The sequence below is a fragment of the Salmo trutta genome, chromosome 28 (genome assembly GCF_901001165.1).
Source record: "Salmo trutta chromosome 28, fSalTru1.1, whole genome shotgun sequence".
NCBI lineage: Eukaryota > Metazoa > Chordata > Actinopteri > Salmoniformes > Salmonidae > Salmo > Salmo trutta.
In genome coordinates, this window is record NC_042984.1 from 27,256,500 (window position 1) to 27,277,648 (window position 21,149).

At 43.6% G+C, this 21,149-nt stretch overlaps 1 protein-coding gene across 11 annotated transcripts in view; it reads left to right on the forward strand.

The window, feature by feature from the left end:
- The window catches only part of casz1 (castor zinc finger 1), a 257,172-nt gene that overhangs the window by 179,891 nt on the left and 56,132 nt on the right, over positions 1-21,149 (forward strand). For 6 of the 11 annotated variants that reach the window (XM_029719429.1, XM_029719438.1, XM_029719430.1 and 3 more), the window contains exon 1: positions 18,710-18,903. The exons of 4 other annotated variants lie outside the window; for them this stretch is intronic. In XM_029719429.1, coding sequence (XP_029575289.1) covers positions 18,825-18,903 — 79 coding nt within the window. In that variant the 5' untranslated portion in view covers positions 18,710-18,824. Of the gene's footprint in view, positions 1-12,400; positions 12,424-18,709; positions 18,904-21,149 lie in introns of those variants that run through there. One more of the 11 variants, XM_029719436.1, reaches the window with a different exon arrangement.

Consider the following 21,149-nt stretch of genomic DNA (forward strand, 5'->3'; position numbering starts at 1 on the left):
TCTTCTTCTCGTTCCCAGAGAAAAATAGCGAATAACGCTGATGAGTTTTAGCAGCTTCAGCCAGGCGATGGGCAAATATAATAAGTGTTTTCGTAGACGTCACCCGTGATTATCTCATCTTGGCATTTTGGGTGAATGTGGTGGATTTAGAGGCTCGCTTCCCATTGTGCTGACATCACCCTTTAACAAACGAAATTAAATCATGGCTAAAATCATTTGAAACTCTCCCAGAGTCTGTCTCAAATGGCTAAACAATGAGTGTCTGGGAAATTTTTAAGGGAAGTGTGTGTGTGTGTGTGTGTTTAGGCATGGGGGGATGGGGTATACTGTGGAAATGGGGGCAAATTTAGCCTCACACTGAATAATTGGATGAGGGGGAGCCAATATTTAACAATTTCTGGGCTGTCGCAAGAGCATTTAGAGGACAGTGTTCTGGCGCAGTACTTTGTGCTTTGTGTGTGTGTGTGTGTGTGTGTGTGTGTATCTCTTTCTCTACTTATTATATTTATACTCATGTAAATAGTTAACACTTACAGACATTTTATCAAAGGAATTAAACTATAAAGACTACAAACTACGTTAGACTTAGTGTTGTAACAAATGTTGCTTTGCTATCCATCTGTGAGAAATATACATTATGCTTATATATAGAATTTTACATTGAAGGAAAAACAGTCGAACTTGATCCTACATCAATCAATTTGTCATAGACAATTTTAGCCTATGTAATGATTTTCATGAGAGTATATTATCACACATAAAAATGTGGTTCCTTGATACCGTACAGCTAGACATTTATAGATTCCTCAAATTAAAGGGCAATTTTCCAGTTGCTCGACCCAGTCTAAGGGCCCGACCCAGACTAATTAGTTAAATATTTGTTGCTGGGACATTTTTAGCTCTGATGAAACAATAATAGTGTCTTACGCTATGCTATTAGCCTGTGCTAGCCTGGCTGAGGTACAAGCAGGCCAGTGGACTGTCCAGCCATCCATTCTCTCCTCTCGCATGCCGTGACTTGCCACCCATGACCCTGGGAAGTGAGCGAGGAAGTGAGCGAGGAAGTGAGGGAGAAAGAAGGAGCTGGTGAAGGAGTGCAGTGGTGGAGTGTGGAGGTGCACAGGGCCGCTGTTCGAGGCCTCAGGCCGGCTGGCGTGGGCCAATGTGACAGGATTAGCCAAGCCCCGGTGAGCATGGCTGGTAGTGTGAACGTGTGTGTGTGTGCGTGTGTGCGCGGGCCAGGCAGACAGACAGGCAGGCAGCGTGTACAGCAGAACAGGATCCAGAACTGCTGCTTGCCACCAGCATAGCAAAGACAAGAGAGAGCAACAGTGTATCCTCCCCTCACTGCCAATCCTACCACTCACCCTCACCCACCCGCCCGCCCTCCACCAATGGCAGACTCCCAGCCCAGGAGAGATAGGGGGTGGAAAGTGGGTGTGTGGTGGGGGGGAGGGCTAAAGTGAATGTGAGTTGGGAAATTATCCTATTAAATTGAATTAAAGAGGCAGTCTTCATTTACCCCAAGAATGATGGATTTGGATAATTAACAGTGTTAATGGGGAATGGTTAAAAAGGGCAGGGGAAGTGGTTAGTGCAGACATGGAAATGGTGTGGGGTAAACCCCTGTATTGTATCTCTACTTGGGCCGAGCAGGACAACGGGTCCTTTTACGAGGAGCCAGCCAGTGGTCACTTGCGGGGATTGTTTTACAACGATTAAGCGTTGAGAGAGTGTCACGTCCCATTAAGGGGTGAAACGCTACAAATCTAAGTTCCTCCGTTTTCCAAGGTGTTCCTTTCTCACCCTCCCCTTTTCAAAGGACGAGATGGGGAAACTGTAAGGTGATCTTATCCCTTAGGCAGACAATAGGAGACCACATCAAAGCCAATTAGAGTTGTTGTGGTTTTACACAGGCCCTACAGTATATACAGTATGCATGTGTACAGGAAACCATAACAAGCTCAGTAGGAGAACGGACAGCAGCACTGCGTGTGTAGGCCTATGGGAGTGTTTTGCAAGGCGGGCCAGCTATTGGTTTAAGTGTTGGTACTCTTTGTAGTAGTGAAATACATCAGTGCATACACACACCCCACTCAGATCCACCATCATCGTCTCGGGACCTAGTTAAACGGCTAGGGGGTGGGTCCATGGTCAGTCAGCGCACAACGCTGTATCTCTGTATCCGCATGTCCTTAATTCTTGATGATGTGCAGGCCTTGGGCAGTGTGTGTGATGGAGAGGGAGAACGCCCGCCCTGCGAGTCGAAATGATCGTGCGGGCCGGAGCCTCGAAAATAAAAAAAAGATAAAAATCCCGTTGTGTCCCCAGCAGCAGCTGACGAGCCACTGGCACCACTGAGCCGAGGTGACACCATGGTGACACCCAGCCACAAAGAGGGGCCAGATGTATAGGCCACAATGTGTCACTGGGTAATCGGCAGCTTTTCTACTGCCCGGTAAAGTAATAGCTAATCCCATGCCGAGGAACTAGTTAGCATCCGTTGACATTTACCGATTGGCTTGCTCCAGTCAAGCTTGGCAATTCTGGTCATCTTTCATAAACATATGGAATATACAATATACTTAGATTCCTTTTCTTTTTTTCTTTTTTTAAAAACATTTTTTAAGGGGAGGGCAGTGAAACTCTCTGTTACCCTGCATGCATTGCACCTATTAGCACACCTGAACTCCTTTTAGATGCGGAACATCTTAAGTAAGGGATCAAATAATTTTATGCTACTTTTCTCCTTTAAAAAAAGAGAGAGAGTGGGAGAGAGAGAGAGACAAAAAAAACAATCTCATCAAGCAGGAGGCCGTTTGCTTAGCAAGAGCTGACAGTCTTTGTGTATGTAAATGAAGAATTTAGACTAATGGAGTTGAACCATTTCTAATTTTGTGATGGCAAGAGGATTTTGATTGAAAGTAATTAAGCAAGCTAGCTGTAAAATTAATTAAAGCAAAAGGAGGGGGGGGGGACTTTTATTGGATTGGATAGCGATATAGCTGCTGTCAGGCAGGGGGACAAATGGGGGTGACCTGGATTCTCTGCCCTCCCTCCTCCCACACAAGACTTTTATGTCACTTTAATCTCCTGAGAGCGGCTGGTGTGCATTTGTTCGAAATAATCAAGGAAATATGGTCAGAAATTGTCAGCTTTCAGATCTAATTTACCTGACAGCCTCGCAAGTGAGTGGGTGTGTGTGCGTGTGCGCACGCATGGCAGATCTTCCTCTTGTTTTTACCCCTCTCAGCTCTCTGGAAAATGCTTTTGACAGTCTTGAAACGTCTTGGTTTGTTGTCGGGGAAGAAAAGGAGGCAAGGCACTTGGTGGGGTTAAGATGGACGTTTCAATGAAGCAAATTCATCCCAGCTTAACACCTCTGTCGTTTATACACATACGCACGCACGCACGCACACACACACACACACACACACACACACACACACACACGCATCATTGTTTCAGTGCCATCCTTGCCTCGCGACTCCAAACTTTCCGCTTGGGCTACCTACCATGGTTTCTCTGCTTTCCTTTGAGTTTCCATGTAGCAAAGGAGCAGTAGATGCATGCTCTGATAAAGCTTGCTACATTCTACTGTAGTTTATATGCTACTTACATATATCATACAATAACCCTACTAATATCCTACGGCATCAATCTGCCTGTGCTCTGTGTGAGAGTGATATTAAATAAAAAAGCACTACAGGGCACCTTGGCTTCCAGAGTGGGTGAGAGTCACACTTCTTCCTCTCGTGTGTTGGAGATTTTAACTGGCGTTTGTGACACAGGGCCTGCGCCCCACATGGCACTCTATTCCCTACGTAACGCACTACTTTTGACCAGAGCCCTATGGGTCCCGGCCAAAAGTAGTACACTACATAGGGATTAGGGTGCCATTTGGGATGCAGAAGGGTCTCGGCATGGTCCTCCACACCCCCTAAAGAGACACTTAATTACAGACTAGCCCAGCCGGTGCTGCTAGGACTCCCCACCCACCGCTCCTGCTGCTACGCTACCACCATGCACCGCTAGAGCCACTCTCCAGGCACAAGGGCCTCTGGGAAGCCGAAATACCGTAGGGGGCGACCGGGGGCCCCCCTAACAGGATTAAAACGCCCTCTAAAAATAGGGCCTGAGCGCCTTTCTCCCCCTCTCCACCAGGCTCATCTGCCCAGAGGATCCCCCCTCCACCCCTTCCCCCCTAAAGCTGGCCCCACCCGGGTCCCGTTTTATCAATCCATGTAATAAAAGGTGGAACAAAGAGCTTTCTCTCCCCCCTTTCTGTAATTAGAAGTGGGGCTCTCCAGAGGACTGACATTCCTTGGGCCCTAAAACATGCTTCCCCCACCTCCCCCTCATCTCGCCACCGCTCATCCATAACACGGCTTGTGCCGATAATGTAAATGCAGTCTGCTAAGGGCTAACCAGCCCTTAGCAGACATTTGCTATAGTGTTATCCGAGTGCTACAAATGAAGGTTACATTTAAAGTGATACATTATTAACCCTAATTGATTACTTATAACACGTATATGTTCACTGTCACCTCCAGTTTCACTCCTTACTGGTGTTTGTGCCAAATCACTTCTGTCACTGGCCCCCAGTCTAAAACGTTAAGTGTCAACCTATACTGTTAACAAAACCGTCGAAACCACCTGCATTGAGAATATCAGGCATATCCTGGTGTGTATGGCTGTTGAAGTGCGATTGAGAGAAAGCCGCGTTCACAGCCAGTCACGCTTTAAAGAAAAATGTGTTTTATACAATATGCAAATTTCCGGGTCTTTAAGTGACAGGTTGATATGTGATTAAAGGACAATTAGAGTGCTGGAAATAAGCGACGGCAGACGGGTCAAGTGCTGAGCTGCCGAGCTAAAAGGTAGCAGACTATTGAGGAAAAACATTCATGGGGGACGCTAGGAACAGGACCCAAAACAAATTAGATGCAAGAAAATGGTTAGCATAGTCTGCCAATAAACCCAGAGAAAGAGGGAGGGGGAGAAAGGGAGAGAGAAATGGAGAGAGGAAGATCGAAGTCCATTCTGGTCCATATGAAAGTGATGCGTCAATTTTACTTCCGTATTCCTCGTTGTCTAAGAATGCATCATCAAAGTCATAAAAATGCGGTCATTTAATATATACGCTCAGTGGCCAGTTTATTAGGTAAACCCATCTAGTAACGGGTCGGACCCTCTTTGCCTCCAGAACAGACTGAATTCTTTGGGGAATGGATTCTACAAGGTGTGGCATTCAAACGTTGCTCAATTGATATCAAGGGACCTAATGTATGCCAGGAAGACATTCCCCACACAATTACTCCACCGCCACCAGCCTGTACCGTTGACTCCAGGCAGGATGAGCCCAGGACTCATGCTGCTCACACCAAATCCTGACTCTGCCATCAGCATGACTCAAAAGGAACCGGGATTTGTCGGACCAGACAGTGTTTTTCCACTCCTCAATTGTCCAGTGTTGGTGATCGCGTGCTCACTGGAGCCGCTTCTTCTTATTTTTAGCTGATAGAAGTGGAACCTGGCGTGGTCGTCTGCTTCTATAGCCCATCCGTGGCAAGCACTGACTAGTTGTAAGTTCCGAGATGCCATTCTGGACACCACTGTTGTACTGCGCCATTATTTGCCTGTTTGTGGCCCGCTGTTAGCTTGCAAGATTCTTGCCATTCTCAGTCAACCTCTCATCAACAAGCTGTTTTCACCCACAGGACTGCCGCTGACTGGATGTTTTTTATTTGTCGCACCATTCTCTGTAAACCCTAGACAATGTCGTGCGTGAAAAGCCCAAGGAGGCCGGCCATTTTGGAGATACTGGAACCAGCGCGCTTGGCACCGACGATCATACCACGCTCAAAGTTGTTTATAGTTGAAGTCGGAAGTTTACATACACTTAGGTTGGAGTCATTACAACTTGTTTTTCAACCACTCCACAAGTTTGTAGGCCTCCTTACTCGCACACGCCTTTTCAGTTCTGCCCACACATTTTCTATAGGTTTGAGGTCAGGGCTTTGTGATGGCCACTCCAATACCTTGACTTTGTTGTCCTTAAGCCGTCTTGGCTGAATTTCTTTTGATTTTCCCATGATGTCAAGCAAAGAGGCACTGAGTTTGAAGGTAGGCCTTGAAATACATCCACAGGTACAATTGACTCAAATGATGTCAATTAGCCTATCAGAACCTTCTAAAGCCATAACATTTTTTTCTGGAATTTTCCAAGCTGTTTAAAGGCACAGTCAACTTAGTGTATGTAAACTTCTGACCCACTAGATTTGTGATACAGTGAATTATAAGTGTAATAATCTGTCTGTAAACAATTGTTGAAAAAATGACTTGTGTCATGCACAAAGTAGATGTCCTAACCAACTTGCCAAAACTATAGTTTGTTAACAAGAAATTTGTGGAGTGGTTGTAAAACAACTTTTAATGACTCCAACCTAAGTGTATGTAAACTTCCAACTTCAACTGTAGTTGAAATTAGACTTTGCTAACTTTTTAGTCTTACTTCTTTTGTGTCAAATATTTAAATCAAATTCATTGGGTATGAGAAAATCAATACACGAATAGAAATATCATTTTATATATCTTAAATTACGTGTTTTCATGAATTTGATGATAATGATAATAATCTTGAAGCGTATTCAAAATACCCGGGACATGACCCAGGAAGTACAGTATGACGTAAGATGAGGTCACTTGCACATCGTATTGCAATACCACGTGCAATACCATATGATCTATTTGTTTCCAGTGCTTTCACCCGATTTCATTGGGCACATTTTCAACGCTCACTCAGCCTATTCATGACATCACCTTGTCCTAGTACTAGTAATGTCCTTAACCCCTTCATCTGAGGCCAACACGTGGTCCTGACCCAGCCCTGGTTCACTCCACTCCCACTTCTACAACTTAGGGAGGTATTGCTTTTATCCCAAATGGCACCCTTTTCCCTATGTAGTGCACTACTTTTGACCAGCCTGGTTAAAGGTAGTGCACTACATAGGGAAAAGGGTGCCATTTGGGATGGAACCATAGTCTTGAGGTATTGTCTCTCTCTCTCTCGCTCTCTGTGCACACGAGCCGAGACATAAAAGGGCTTGCGCCGGTTCTGGCAACAGATGGCCTTGTCCCCATAATCCCCTTTGATGCTGCGGTGGGCAGTTGCTCCTGAACATCTCGTGGAGCCAAATCTCCCCTGCAAACTAGAGCTACTTTTCCTTTAACTGACCCCAATTGTCAAGGAGCTGGCAGCTGTCAGAGTTGGTTAAGTGCGTCTGCTGGGAGACTGAAGGCCACAGGTTCCTCTCTCTCTCTCTCTCTCTCTCTAGTGGCGAGCGGCGAGAGAGAGGCTTCCTTTTTGTTGTCAGTCGTGTCGGGTACATTCCACGGTTAAGGCATGACTGCGAAAGCACGTTGACCTGGGGATTCCTACTTAAAGTCCATTTCTCTGTCCTTCTTTTGGAGAGTAAGAGATAGACAGTAGGAAGGTTCCCAGGGTGCAATATTGTGGTCACAGATGGCACGTGTTCAGCTAAGAGGCTTAGATTTCATCAGGGCTCACCTTCATTATTGTCATTTGTAAGAAATCAGAGTTGTTGTTTCTCTAATTCATGTCTTGGTTACTGTAATTTACGGTGTTTCAAGGGACAAATATAATGTAGGTTATGTATTTTCAACGTAAATTCTGTGGTTTGAGAATTAAGTAAGAAAAGTGGAAAGATAATATGTATATGAGTAAAAGGCAATATCCGTCCAAAAAATCAAGGTTTTCTATTTTCATACCTATTGTCTCTTTTGTCCTTTTCCAGTATTTCCTGTCCTCTCAGCCATCTAAATGGGTGCTTAAGTTTAGAGAGCTGTCCATTTGCAGCCTACGCTGATGAAATAAGTCTGGTTGCTCTAAAGAAAGTGGTTCTCCGATAAAATCCCACGTTAGCAAAGAGCTCACTAATGGAATTTTTAAAAGAATTGAACGAGTTCTCTTAACCTTCGTCTCCACAACTTCACTTAAAAGTAGATCGGTGCTGTCAGGATTCTGTACTCCGTTCTAAACACAGATATTGGAATATTGGGGGACCCGTATGAAAATGCACTAGTGTAAGTCGCTCTGAGTAAGAGCATCTGCTAAATGACTGACATATAAATGTAATATACTTGGGTATTTAGGCAGTTATATGGATAGTGAGAAAGAGTAGTCCATTGCTTGATGTGACCTTAGATTTTTTTTTTTTTCAAAGCATTGGAAAAGATACAGGAAATAGTCTCTTTTGATTGCAATGCCTGGGTACAGACTTGTCCCTTTGATTCAATAAAAAATCACTCAGCCTTAATGTTTGAGTGTGCTAGCACCATTATCACCTTTAGCTCTTATTAATTCTCCTCTGTAAATAGAATCAGGGATGAACTTTGTCTTAACCCGTGACGTTTGCAATTTCCCTCTCCCCCTTGCTTGAAGCCCGATTCACAGGCTTCTAATCAGTGGACAACTGTTAAACTTCTACTTTGGAAGTAGAGATGATTGATTGCGATCGCGTATTCCGCCATGAAATGTCAGTGTTCGAGAACCAACAGGATGCAAAAATGTGTCCTTGCGGGCTGTACGATTTTGGAAGAATACCTTTCAATCATGTATTGTTTTATCATGTATTGTTTTATCATGTATTGTTTTATCATTTATTGTTTTATCATGTATTGTTGTATTGAACACACAGGGTAATCATCGGTGAAATTTGCTCACGTTTCAGTAGGACTGCCTCTCAAATTGCACCCTATTCCCTACATAGTGCACTACTTTTGATCAGAGCCAAAGTAAAAAAAAAGGTCCCTGGTCAAAAGTAGTGCACTATATTGGGAATAGGGTGCAATTTGGGACGCAGATTAGGTCTTCTGAGATGCAAATACGTAATAGCTAATGGGATTCTGGGATTTTTTTCTCCCAAGGCGTTATGGGGCTGGCAGCTGAACTTGAACAGGACTCAGCGCATGATGCTGAGTCGTGTGCAGGACTATTTCAAGACTGAAATGCGATTGTTTTAATACTTTAATCCACCTGTCCTTGGCATTCGGGATGTTGCAGAACTCGCCTAATTATTCCAGTGCCCTCTATCCATACTGCGGAATATCATTCAGTAGGGCACACCCCCCCCCCCCCCCCCCTCTGAAATGCTTATTATTTCAGGGTTTTTTCTTCAGAAAATTACTAACAGACACAGGATGATCGTCCTCCTTCAGATAAAATGAAGTATTGTCTGTTTGCTTCTTTGAGAGTTTCTAACTGTTAATAAACTTAGTTCCCCATTTCTCTACATGAACCTAATGGAAATGTTACAAATGCATGCTGACATAGAAGCCCTGAATTATTCCCAATTCACTTCAAGAGCAAGTGATTAAACATCCAGAATGTGCTCAATCCTCCCAGGTTTCAGCCACGGTAGTATGCAAACACAAATATTTTATTTTCATTAAAAAGCCCTCCTCTCCCTATATCCTGCCCCACCCCCACCCTTTCACACAAAACCCCAAATTCACAAAAGTGATTATTTTAATTGTTGCCCAGGAATGGATTTGTCTTGACTGGATGCTAATCTGTCAGGGCCTGGTTGTCAATTGCGAGTCGGGGACACCAGCAGTGATGGCTGCCCAGTGCAGTGATAGCCCCCTAAGGGACAGTTAACCCTCAAATCTCCTCCCTCTCTCCTTTCCTCTCCACACCATCCCAACCCCCTGTCTAGCCCAGCTGCCTGAACCCATGGTGGCACTGAGAGGTGTGGGAGGGGGGCTCGGGTCGGTGCTGTGTGTGTATTGGAGGGGAGGGTTATGAGATCAGGGGGCAGGAGCTTGATAGTAATGCTTGTTGATGGTTTCAGAGATACTTCATTTCAGAAACAGGGGCCTCATTAACTGCAGTCTTCATCAGCCGGCGAGCGGGCACATTAGGGGTCCACAGGAAGTCAGAGTACAGCAGGAGAGTGCATTAGGGAAGCATGGAGAGAGAGAGAGAGAGACGCTCTTTTCCCCCTGCGTTCCTTCCACGTTTCTATATCTTAATGTACCTTTCAGAGGAATTCAAACAAGGGTCAATAATGATGCATTATTCAAGCAGTGTCCCTCCCTTAATTGTGCTTTTTAAAGCCTTGGACATTGACAGCATCGTGGTTTACTGCCCTGTACATCTGGGGCACAGATCGGCCGGATAATGGTTCACTTTTTTGTGTGTGTTTCAGTGGATACTTGACTCTCATTGTAATTAGCTGGTGCATAGATTGACAGACAGGCAAGTGAGGGGTTAAGAAATAGGCCCAACTGGACATCTACCCCAGTCGTCTGTCCTGATGACCCCATTATCGGAGACATTAGTCTCGGAGACCAACCTTAGCACTTTTCACAACAATGGATGTTAGGATGCTCTTCATTTCAAATGAAATTGCAAATAATATGCTAATATGTACTTGTGTGACATTATATTGTCATATACTGCATATGGCATATAAACATGTATTATTTATATGAAACTCTTAAATGTATTGTGAAATCTTTTGTTAAAGCTGCTGCCTTGGGGATCCAAAATAAGTACAATATAAATACAAAGGTCTGGCTGAGTTCAAAAGCCAAGTCCAAATGCCCAAACTAAAGCAAACAGTGCCTTTTCAAGCAGGAAGTGTTGGGCCCTGATCAGTGCAGTGTGAGCGTATTGCTATTAGAGATCTAGCCAAATGCAGGCTATAGTGTGGGAATGTTTAGTTTGGGACAGAAGCCTGTTATTTTTGCCACATTGATGAGGGGGGAGGACAAACTGCAAGGATAGCAAAAAAAGTTCCCAACTTTTATTCAAAGCCGCCATGCAATGTTTTGCATCACACGATACATACCATCCTATCGTATTAGTCTTATTTTAGCTTCAAATGATAAACATATAAACCCTGTTTGTCTGTCATCAGCTGGTAATATTTATATTTATCGGCTTAGGGAAGCATCGACAAACATGTTACACACCTGCAATTTTACAGTACATGGCTCTGCAGTGTGGTGTCAAGGAGGTGAGCCTGTACAGTACCGTTTTGCCGGGAGACAGAGAGAAACACTGTAATTACTGTCTTGCGATTCATCTAGTCTACTGCATAAAATAGTGTTTATCCAGTCTACCATGTTTCTGTCTTTGGCCGAGGGAGGGAGGGAGGGCCGTGTTTTGCACAATAGACAGCCAGGGCAATCAGGAGAAGAATCGTGACTCCGAAACGTTCAATCTATCTGCTCTCGGTTATACGACGCCTGGAAAATGAGCTGCCCCCAACCCCCCCCCCCCCTTTCCGACACACCCACACACAAATAAACATAAAAGGCTAATTTGTTAGCGCCCTCATTTCGGAGGCCCAAGCAGCGGAATATTGTGGTGGAAAAGTAATGCTTTGTCAAATGTTGACATGTGTACCAAACACAGGGCCCTCGGTGCTAGTGGCAGCCCTGCATTGGGAGAGAGGAGAAGAGAGGGGTCCAGGCGAGGCACACTGTCTGTCTGTCTGCCGGCACATGAAGTGAAAATGCTTTGAAATGAGATTAGCCTTCCAACCAACTCAGCCTCCCCTTATGCTACTGTGCATAATTGGAGATGAGTGCGTGTGTGTGTCTGTGTGCAGGGATGAACTGGGACCAGAAATCGGCCAGGGCATTTCTGACACACCGGCCCATTTTTTTACCTGAAGGCCCCTTTTGCGCAAAACCCTCAATTTAGACAGGCCCACTGGGCTAAAAATGGACCAGCCCATCTGGCATTCACTAGAATTGCTCTATGACCAGTTCTTCCCTGTCTATGTGTTAACGCGTATGTGCGCGTGTGCAACAGACCCATTGAAACGGTGGACATATTTAGTCTAAACATTTGAAGTGTGGAAGTTACTCTCATAGGGTGACATGTCTTGCAGGGCAGCCATATTATGAAGACTGAGAACATTTTTTTTGTTTTTAATTGATGTTGTCTCTTTTGGTGAGGGACCATGTCTCTCTCTTCTCATTCAAATAGCTCCACCTTTGTCCTCCTCAATGTCCATAAGGGCCCTCACAACAGTGTCTGTGACATATGTATAGAAAAACCTTTGTAGGCCCCTTCAGAAGCCATACTTCCTGCCACTAAACCTCCACTTACCTTGGTACAGGTCAGGGTGACACTGGACAAGGGGAGGGTATTGTCCCCTGCCTCAACCCCCCCCCACCCCCAAAAGGAATACAAATTGAGAAACAACAAGCAAGGTCCTCCTAATACACGAGCACTGTGCAATATGCTGATGTTTTCTTTTGCACACTGTGTTTGCTAAATTGCCTTTGACTGTGTGCATCGTTAATGAAACTTTATGTCCTTGTAGAGAGGGCAGCAAGTCCGTTCCAGTTAGGACCGGGACCATCTTCCCCTGTCTGGCTTTTGTAAGACATTTTTATTCTTTTTTTATACCCGTCCTTATGAATAAATGAAGCACACAAAGCCATTTTTTTCCATATTTGTGTAAATTGCTTTAAAAGCATTTTATCATGTCATAAAAGAGAGCAATTGATCTGCCGAGCTTAGCCCATTGGACAGCTGTGTGTTTTGTTAATGGCCACTTTGCTCCGAGCAGCTTATTAAAACATTTATATATAAATGCTAAAATTGCATAAATTATTTAAGCACAAAGTAAGCATTTTTTTTGTTTTGGTCAGGTTACGGGTGGCGGGGGGGTATTAGTATGGAGATTTGCTTTACTTTATTATCTCCTGAAATATATTGTAAAATGTCTGCCCAGACACATATAGTGCCTTCAGAAAGTATTCATACCCCTTGACTTTTTCCACATTTTGTTGGGTTACAGCCTGAATTTTTTTATTCATTAAATTTAGATTTTTTTTGTCACTGCCCTAAGCACAATACCCAATAATGTCAAAGTGGAATTATGTTTTTCCAAATGAATTAAAAATGAAAAGCTGAAATGTATTGAGTCAACAAGTATTCAACCCCTTTGTTAAGGCAAGCCTAAAAAAGTTCAGGAGTAAACATTTGCTTAACAAGTCACATAACAAGTTGCACGGACACAGTCTGTTTGCAATAATAGTGTTTAACATGATTTTTTAGTGACTACCTCATCTCTGTACCCCACACATACAATTATCTGTAAGGTCCCTCAGTCGAGCAGTGAATTTCAAACACAGATTCAACCACAGACCAGGAATGTTTTCCAACGGCTCGCAAAGAAGGACACCTATTGGTAGATGGGTAAAAAAAGAAGAAAAAAAAAGCAGACATTGAATATCCCTTTGAGCATGGTGAAGTTATTAATTACACTTTGGATGGTGTATCAATACACCCAGTCACTACAAGATACAGGCGTCCTTCCTAACTCAGTTGCCGGAGAGGAAGGAAACTGCTCAGGGATTTCACCACTTTAAAACAGAGTTTAATGGCTGTGATAGGAGAAAACTTAGGATGGATCAACAACATTATAGTTACTCCACAATACCAACCTAATTGACGGAGTGAAAAGAAGGAAGCCAAAAACATGCATCCAGTTTGTAGCAAGGCCCTTAAGTAAAACTTAAACAAATGTGGCAAAGCAATTAACTTAATTTATACAAAGGGTTATGTTTGTGGCAAATACAACACATTACTGAGTACCACTCTCCATATTTTCAAGCATAGTGGTGGCTGCATCATGTTATAGGTATGCTTGTAATCGTTAAGGACTGGGGAGTTTTTCAGGATAAAAAATACATGGAATGGAGGGAGCTAAGCACAGGCAAAATCCTGGAGGAAAACCTGGTTCGGTCTGCTTTCCATCAGACACTGGGAGATTAATTCACCTTTCATCAGGACAATAACCTAAAACACAAGGCCAAATCTACACTGGAGTTGCTTACTAAGAAGACAGTGAATGTTCCTGAGTGGCCAAGTTATAATTTTGACTTAAATATACTTCAAAAACTATGGCAAAACCTGAAAATGGTTGTCTAGCAATGATCAACAAGCAATTTGACAGAGCTTGAAGAATTTTTTTAATAATAATGGGCAAATGTTGCACAATCCAGGTGTGGAAAGCTCTTAGCGACTTACCCAGAAAGACTCACAGCTGTAATCACTGCCAAAGGTGCTTCTACAAAGTATTGAGTCAGGGGTGTGAATACTTATATAAATTGAACATTTTTGTATTTCATTTTCAAAAAATTGCAACAATTTCAGAAAACATGTTTTCACTTTGGAGTATTGTGTGTAGATGGGTGAGAAAACAACAACAATTGAATCCATTTTGAATTCAGGCTGTAACAGAACAAAATGTAGAATAAGTCAAGGGGTAAGAATACGTTCTGAAGGCATTGTATGTGTCCTCCTCAGCACACTCACACATGCAGAGGCAGAGGGAAAAAAGTATATATTTTTTGATGACTTCGTTTCAGCAACCACGGAATGTCACCCATATCCTGGTTGATTGTACTTTCGAGTTTTATGATGTTTTTTCATTGATTTGTTTCCCCGGCGCAGCTGCCGACCTCTATTGAGGGACGAACGTAATCAGCGCTGACGCAAATTAGATGGTTATTCGTTTCGAAAATTGACAGAAAAACAATAAAAAAGATGAAATGCTCCCAAATCAATAGATATAATGAAATTCAAATAATCCGAGAGATGAGGTCTCCATGGCAACTGATAATGTGGAAAAGAAAACAATTTAATAAAGGACAGACACGCTTTGAAAACAGATTGGGGGGATAGCTGTAAAGCGGGGAGAGGAGAGCAGAGGAGAGAGGGAGGGGGGCGAATGGAGAGACGGAGGGAGAGGGGGGATGTTTGTGGCTGTAGTGGTCGGTCCGTAGCTTGTTTCCCCTCCCGCGTGTGAAGGATCTGTGTCTGTCCCAAGGACACGGTAATAATTAGAAAAGCTTTCAGGCCAGAAAGTGCAGATTCAGGTTTTAATACACAAAATTATTTCATGGGCAGTGAATCGGAAAACCATTTGTTGGTGACCTTCCTGAGAGCCACCCCCCTCAACCCCCGGTACAGGGCAAGATGGAGGCTGCGTGGCAGTGCTGCCTGAGTTATGGCATATTTGTATTTTTATAGTGGCAGGGGGAATGGAGTTGGTGAGGGGGTGTGTGTGTGTGTTTTGGTGGGGTGGGGGCCAGGGGGGTGGGAGGGTGTCAGATAAAGCTTCACTGAGGTGGGGGCATTGTGTGTGTCTGTGTTTGTGTGTGGCTGTCGGGTCCGGGTTGCTTGCAGGAGAGAGGCAAGGGAGAGACAGAGCATAGGAGAAAGAGAGAGGAGGAGAAAAGGGGAAGTTGCAGATCTGGCTGTATTTACAGATCAGTTGTCAAAAGAGCCATTTAAGGGGAATGCAACCATCCTTGCATAATGACAGGAGAGGTGTCTGTTTATGAAAAGGGAAAGACAACGGTAAAACACAGAGAGTCAAACAGGGTTTTTTATTATTGAAGACAGAGCAGCCAGGGAGGGGGTGGCAAGGGAAAGGAGTGGGTGTGGAGTGACTTCATTGTAGTCTATGGAAGGTATGTTTTAGGTGCCTTTTCACTCTGTTCACTTGTTACAGGGAGAATCATGAGATGACTATGGTGTCATTTTATTTCTTTGAAAACATTTTTGTTTGGTTGTTGTTGCTTTCTCTATTTAAGCAGGAGGGTTGCTACTTACTTGTGTGATGCAACCGGTAATTCAAACACAAACAATGATAAGGATCGATAGTCTCCTGAAAGTACGATAAGGATCGATAGTCTCCTGAAAGTACGATAAGGATCGATAGCCTACTGAGTGTACAATAAGGATCTATACTCTACTGAGTGTACGATAAGGATCGATAGCCTACTGAATGTACAATAAGTATCGATAGCCTACTGAGTGTACGATAAGGATCGATAGCCTACTGAATGTACAATAAGGTTTGATAGCCTACTGAATGTACAATAAGGATCGATAGTTTACTGAGTGTACGATAAGGATCGATAGCCTACTGAGTGTACAATAAGGATCGATAGCCTACTGAGTGTACGATAAGGATCGATAGCCTACTGAGTGTACAATAAGGATCGATAGCCTACTGAATGTACAATAAGGATCGATAGCCTACTGAGTGTACGATAAGGATCGATAGCCTACTGAATGTACAATAAGGTTTGATAGCCTACTGAATGTACAATAAGGATCGATAGTTTACTGAGTGTACAATAAGGATTGATAGCCTACTGAATGTACAATAAGGATCGATAGCCTACTGAATGTACAATAAGGATTGATAGCCTACTGAGTGTACAATAAGGATTGATAGCCTACTGAATGTACAATAAGGATCGATAGCCTACTGAATGTACAATACGGATCGATAGCCTACTGAATGTACAATAAGGATCGATAGCCTACTGAGTGTACAATAAGGATTGATAGCCTACTGAAAGTACAATAAGGATCGATAGCCTACTGAAAGTACAATAAGGATCGATAGTCTACTGAGTGTACAATAAGGATCGATAGCCTACTGAATGTACAATAAGGATTGATAGCCTACTGAATGTACAATAAGGATTGATAGCCTACTGAATGTACAATAAGGATTGATAGCCTACTGAAAGTACAATAAGGATTGATAGCCTACTGAATGTACAATAAGGATTGATAGCCTACTGAATGTACAATAAGGATTGATAGTCTACTGAGTGTACAATAAGGATTGATAGCCTACTGAATGTACAATAAGGATTGATAGCCTACTGAATGTACAATAAGGATTGATAGCCTACTGAATGTACAATAAGGATTGATAGCCTACTGAATGTACAATAAGGATTGATAGCCTACTGAATGTACAATAAGGATCGATAGCCTACTGAATGTACAATAAGGATTGATAGCCTACTGAAAGTACAGCGTTTCTTTTCTTTTCGAAGTGCCAAACCAAATTCACTCCTATATTACCTCAGTACCTTATCAACAAAAGTGTCTCGACCTTCGATCTCTTAGTTTAACATCCGTATCCCATTATTTAACATCCTATTTCTCTAATTGCTCATTGCCAACGTATTTGAGACTCCCTGAAAGGGCGGTGCGCAAGCTTGTCTGTCAAATGTGCTTACCTTCCATTTTTGTGTCATTAAAAGCGTTTGTTTGAGTCAAATAAAGGGCGATACACCCTCTGTTTAAACAATGCCAACCGCACGTCGTCCAGGATATCGCATCTTAACAACAGATAATCTTATCCTGTTCCACCTGAGCAATAAAAGAAAAGACGTCTGCATCATAAGGCTTTGGCTGATAATCCCCCCCCCCCCCATTATTTGAATGACGGATGAGCTTAATTGAGACCTTTGTATTGCCTCAATACACGCTGGTAAAAATAGTTGAGCAGTATTTCATATAAACTTGTAGGATCAGATTCTGTTGTTGTCAGCAACGTCCCTACCCTTTCTTAATGAGAATTGGGCTGAAATCACACTAAAGATATAAACTGCCTGGCAGTCACATAAGGACATCGTTCGCCTCATATCATATCATTAAGTGCCTTGTTTATGGTTCAATTCCAAGCACGCCATTTAACGTGTCTGACTTACCTTTTTAGTTTTAGACTTGGGTTAATGGACAGTTGTATTAGTCCAGTGCTTGGTGTTGAAGGGATAGTTCCCCAAAAAAGTATCATCGTCACAGTTTTTTCTCTTTCTTGAAAACTTGACTGCTGACATGTACCATGTCTTGGGATTTTATTAACAGTGGACTACTTAACAAAATACTAAAAGATTGTTTTGTCAACTATCGCTTTCATTTGGGCCTAAGATTGTTAATTCCGGACTTTGACTGTCTGGTAGTTTACTTTGTCTCTTGCTTTTCTGTAGCAAAGCAACAGCAGCCCTCATTGTAATGAGTGAGTACTGGGGATTTGGCATTCTCTAGTGGGCCAGCTAATATTCTCCCAGCGCTAAAAGTGCCCCACAAGTAAGAGACAAACTAGAAATTCCCCACTGTAGAATTACAGAGAGCTTTCAGATTTAGCGTGCCTGTGTCAATGAAGGGTGTTTTTCTTTCCTAAATCAATCTCCCGGGGACAAAAAATGGATTGAGACCTGAAACGTGAGACCTGATAGGCGTCCACTTTCACTGTAGGGGAGAGGGTGTGTGTGTGTGTGTGCGTGCATGCGTGTGTGTTTGTGTGTGTGTGTGTGTGGCACATGTGATCAGTATCAACAACAGCCGTAGCAGCAGTAGTCGCTGTGAGTGTGTTTCTGTGTGTGCGCGCCTGCCTGCTTCCTCCCTCCTCCGGCTGTTGGCTCTCCCTGATACAGTGTAACTCAATCTGTGCCACCACGCACACACACACACACACACACACACACACACACACACACACACCACACCACACCACACTATGGGGGCTGCGCCAGGACTGAGCCGGGCCAAATAGGGCTGAACAGGGCCAGGGAGCAGGCCATGAGTTCACCACCCACTACCCACCTGCCACACACACACACACACACGAACACACATACTCTGCACGGCACAGGCTCTCATTGTAAGCAGTGACAAGATGACGCTGGTTAAGTGGCTCCTCTCTTCCCTGGGCCTGCTTTTCCCACTGTAACTGTGGGGTGGAGAGGGTGGTGAAGGACCCCTACTGGTTAAGTGGGTAAACTCGCACAGCCTTGACATCTGTGCTGAGGGAGGGAGGGAGGGGGGGAGGGGAAGGTGGAGAGGGGAATGAGAGCGAGAGAGAGACAGAGAGAGTGTGAGAGAGGGAGATAGAGAGAGGGGAGTGAGAGAGTACAGCCCATGCAGGCATTGAGCCGGCTGTGGAGAAGGAGGGAAAATGCCTTGCTTTGTGGAGAGAATTCTTCCAGAGCAGGAGGGAGAGGTGAGACATAACACAGAGGGCGGTCTCCTGCCAGGTAAGACACTCTCTCTCTCTTTCTCTCTCACACACAACACTCTCTCACAGACACTGGGGGTAAAGATACGTTGAGGTACACAGGTCTGGTACTGGTGGCTGTCAGTGTGAGGCGCGCCTGTGTAGTGACGGGAGGGGGGAGGCTGCGCGCACGTGTGTGTGTGTGTGTGTTTTGTTTTCAAGTTGTTATAAAGCTTCTTAATGTATATGTAAGACCTGTGTATTTCAACAACAAAGAGTATTTTCAGAAATGGCCAAAAGTGAATGAAGTGATGGAATGTGACTGGGTTAAGAAACATTTGGCGATAAATGTTTGATGTTTAGTCAGTGTTACCTCTGTATTCCACAGGTGTACTTCTAACTAGGTTACACTCTTTAACTTTTTCAAGGATTACATACAGTTTACATAGCCAATAGTTATCATTTACATTCATTAATAATGAAAGAATGTTTGCAGTTTTCAGCAACAATCACAGACTATTGGGACACAATAACCAACAAAAATCTAGAATTTTGCGACAATGTTTGCTGAGCTAAAGTGAGAGACTTGTGCTGTTGGGCTAGATGTGTCATTGTGTTTAGATTCTGATGTACGGAGGAAAGTTTGTCAACGGAGGGATTTTCTACAGCTTCGGGTGCAAACAGTGTCTGTGGAGAGGTTGAAGGACTCCTTTCTTTCTGTCCCTACAGACAAATATATCCTCTTCTAGTACAATAAAATGTTCCCCTTTTGGTTAAATAAATACTGGGTCTGTGAACCTAAACAGATTTGCATGTGGCCCTCTCGTTCTCCTCTCTCTCTCTCTCTCTCTCTCTCTCTCTCTCTCTCTCTCTCTCTTTCTTTACTCTCTCCCCCCCTCTCTCTCGCCCTCTCACTCTGTCGCTTTCTCTCTCTTTCTCTCTTTCCCTCTCTCTCTTTACTCTCTGTCTTTTCACACACACTACATGGGCCTAACATCCCTCGACGAGGCCCTCACTCGACGAGGCCCTCAGAAAAAGAAACAAGAGACAGAAGTTTGTTGGCTTTTATTTTCCCAATGGTTGTTTATTTGTTTTGATAAGAAAGCAAACAGGCTGAAGGTGAACTCACACAATTTCATTTGTCTTGCGTTACCGTGGCGATGTGGCAACCGTTCTTGCGTCCCAGGAGGACTGCTATGGTTGCAGCTTGTGTGTGTGTGTGTGAGAGGTTTTACTAAGCAGATATTTCCCCCTCTGTTTTCACTCTGACCCGGTAGGAGATTGATGACTGAATTGTGGAGTACATGTTAACAGTAACTGGTGATTTATAGAAATACTTAGGGGAAGTGAGGCCGCACAGACTGGAAGGAAAAAGATAAAGCCTTTTTAAGTTAATGCAAAAATATAGCCTTTTAAGTAATAATTGCTGTTACTACTGATGAACCAGGGTGGGCTAGAGGTTTGAGGTGAAGTATGTGTGAGAACCAATCTCTAAGGCTACTTACTCTATTGAACAGAAGTCTCAGTTTGGTCCTTTCTCATTTGACAATTTTACCTCATTTTTCACTTTTTAATACCTGTTTCTGTGCAATTTGCTTCAAACTAAAACCATTCAATTTTTGCTGTACCGGTCAACTACAGTAGAAAGCTTTTGGATGAACTACTGTACTACAACAAGTGTGCTCCTATTGATGTGTGGAAAGCTGCATAGCTACAATCCGTCACAAAACCTGCATGCAATTTCGGAGGAATCAGGCTCTTTCCTCCTTTTGGCTCTTGAATCCCCCAGATATTATCTTCTTGGGGAAATATGCTACTATTCAAGTACTGTTTAAAGATTCAGACCACTTGAATGTGCTCTACAGTTAGATTTTTTTTCTTTTATTCTTCCTTTTGTGGAGTAAGGAAAAGTGCTTACCTAGGAAGAGGGATGTCTTTTATTTTTTCAAGCCACCTTTTAGACTGAGTGAAATGTTTGCCCCAGTTCGCTCATGGACAACTTTATTTCTTACCAGGGATTTAACACTCACTCAGTCCCCCCATAAATACAGCGTCCCTCGGCCCTTAGCTAACCATAACTCATCCCGCTAACTCTCTGGCTAACTAAACTCAAATAGCAGAGTCGAGCTCGTTTGTATTTCTCTCTCTCTCTCTCTCTCTCTCTCTCTCTCTCTCTCTCTCTCTCTCTCTCTCTCTCTCTCTCTCTCTCTCTCTCTCTCTCTCTCTCTCTCTCTCTCTCTCTCAGCTGACTAGTAAGGTGCAGAATCTCTCTGACTACTATCGTCT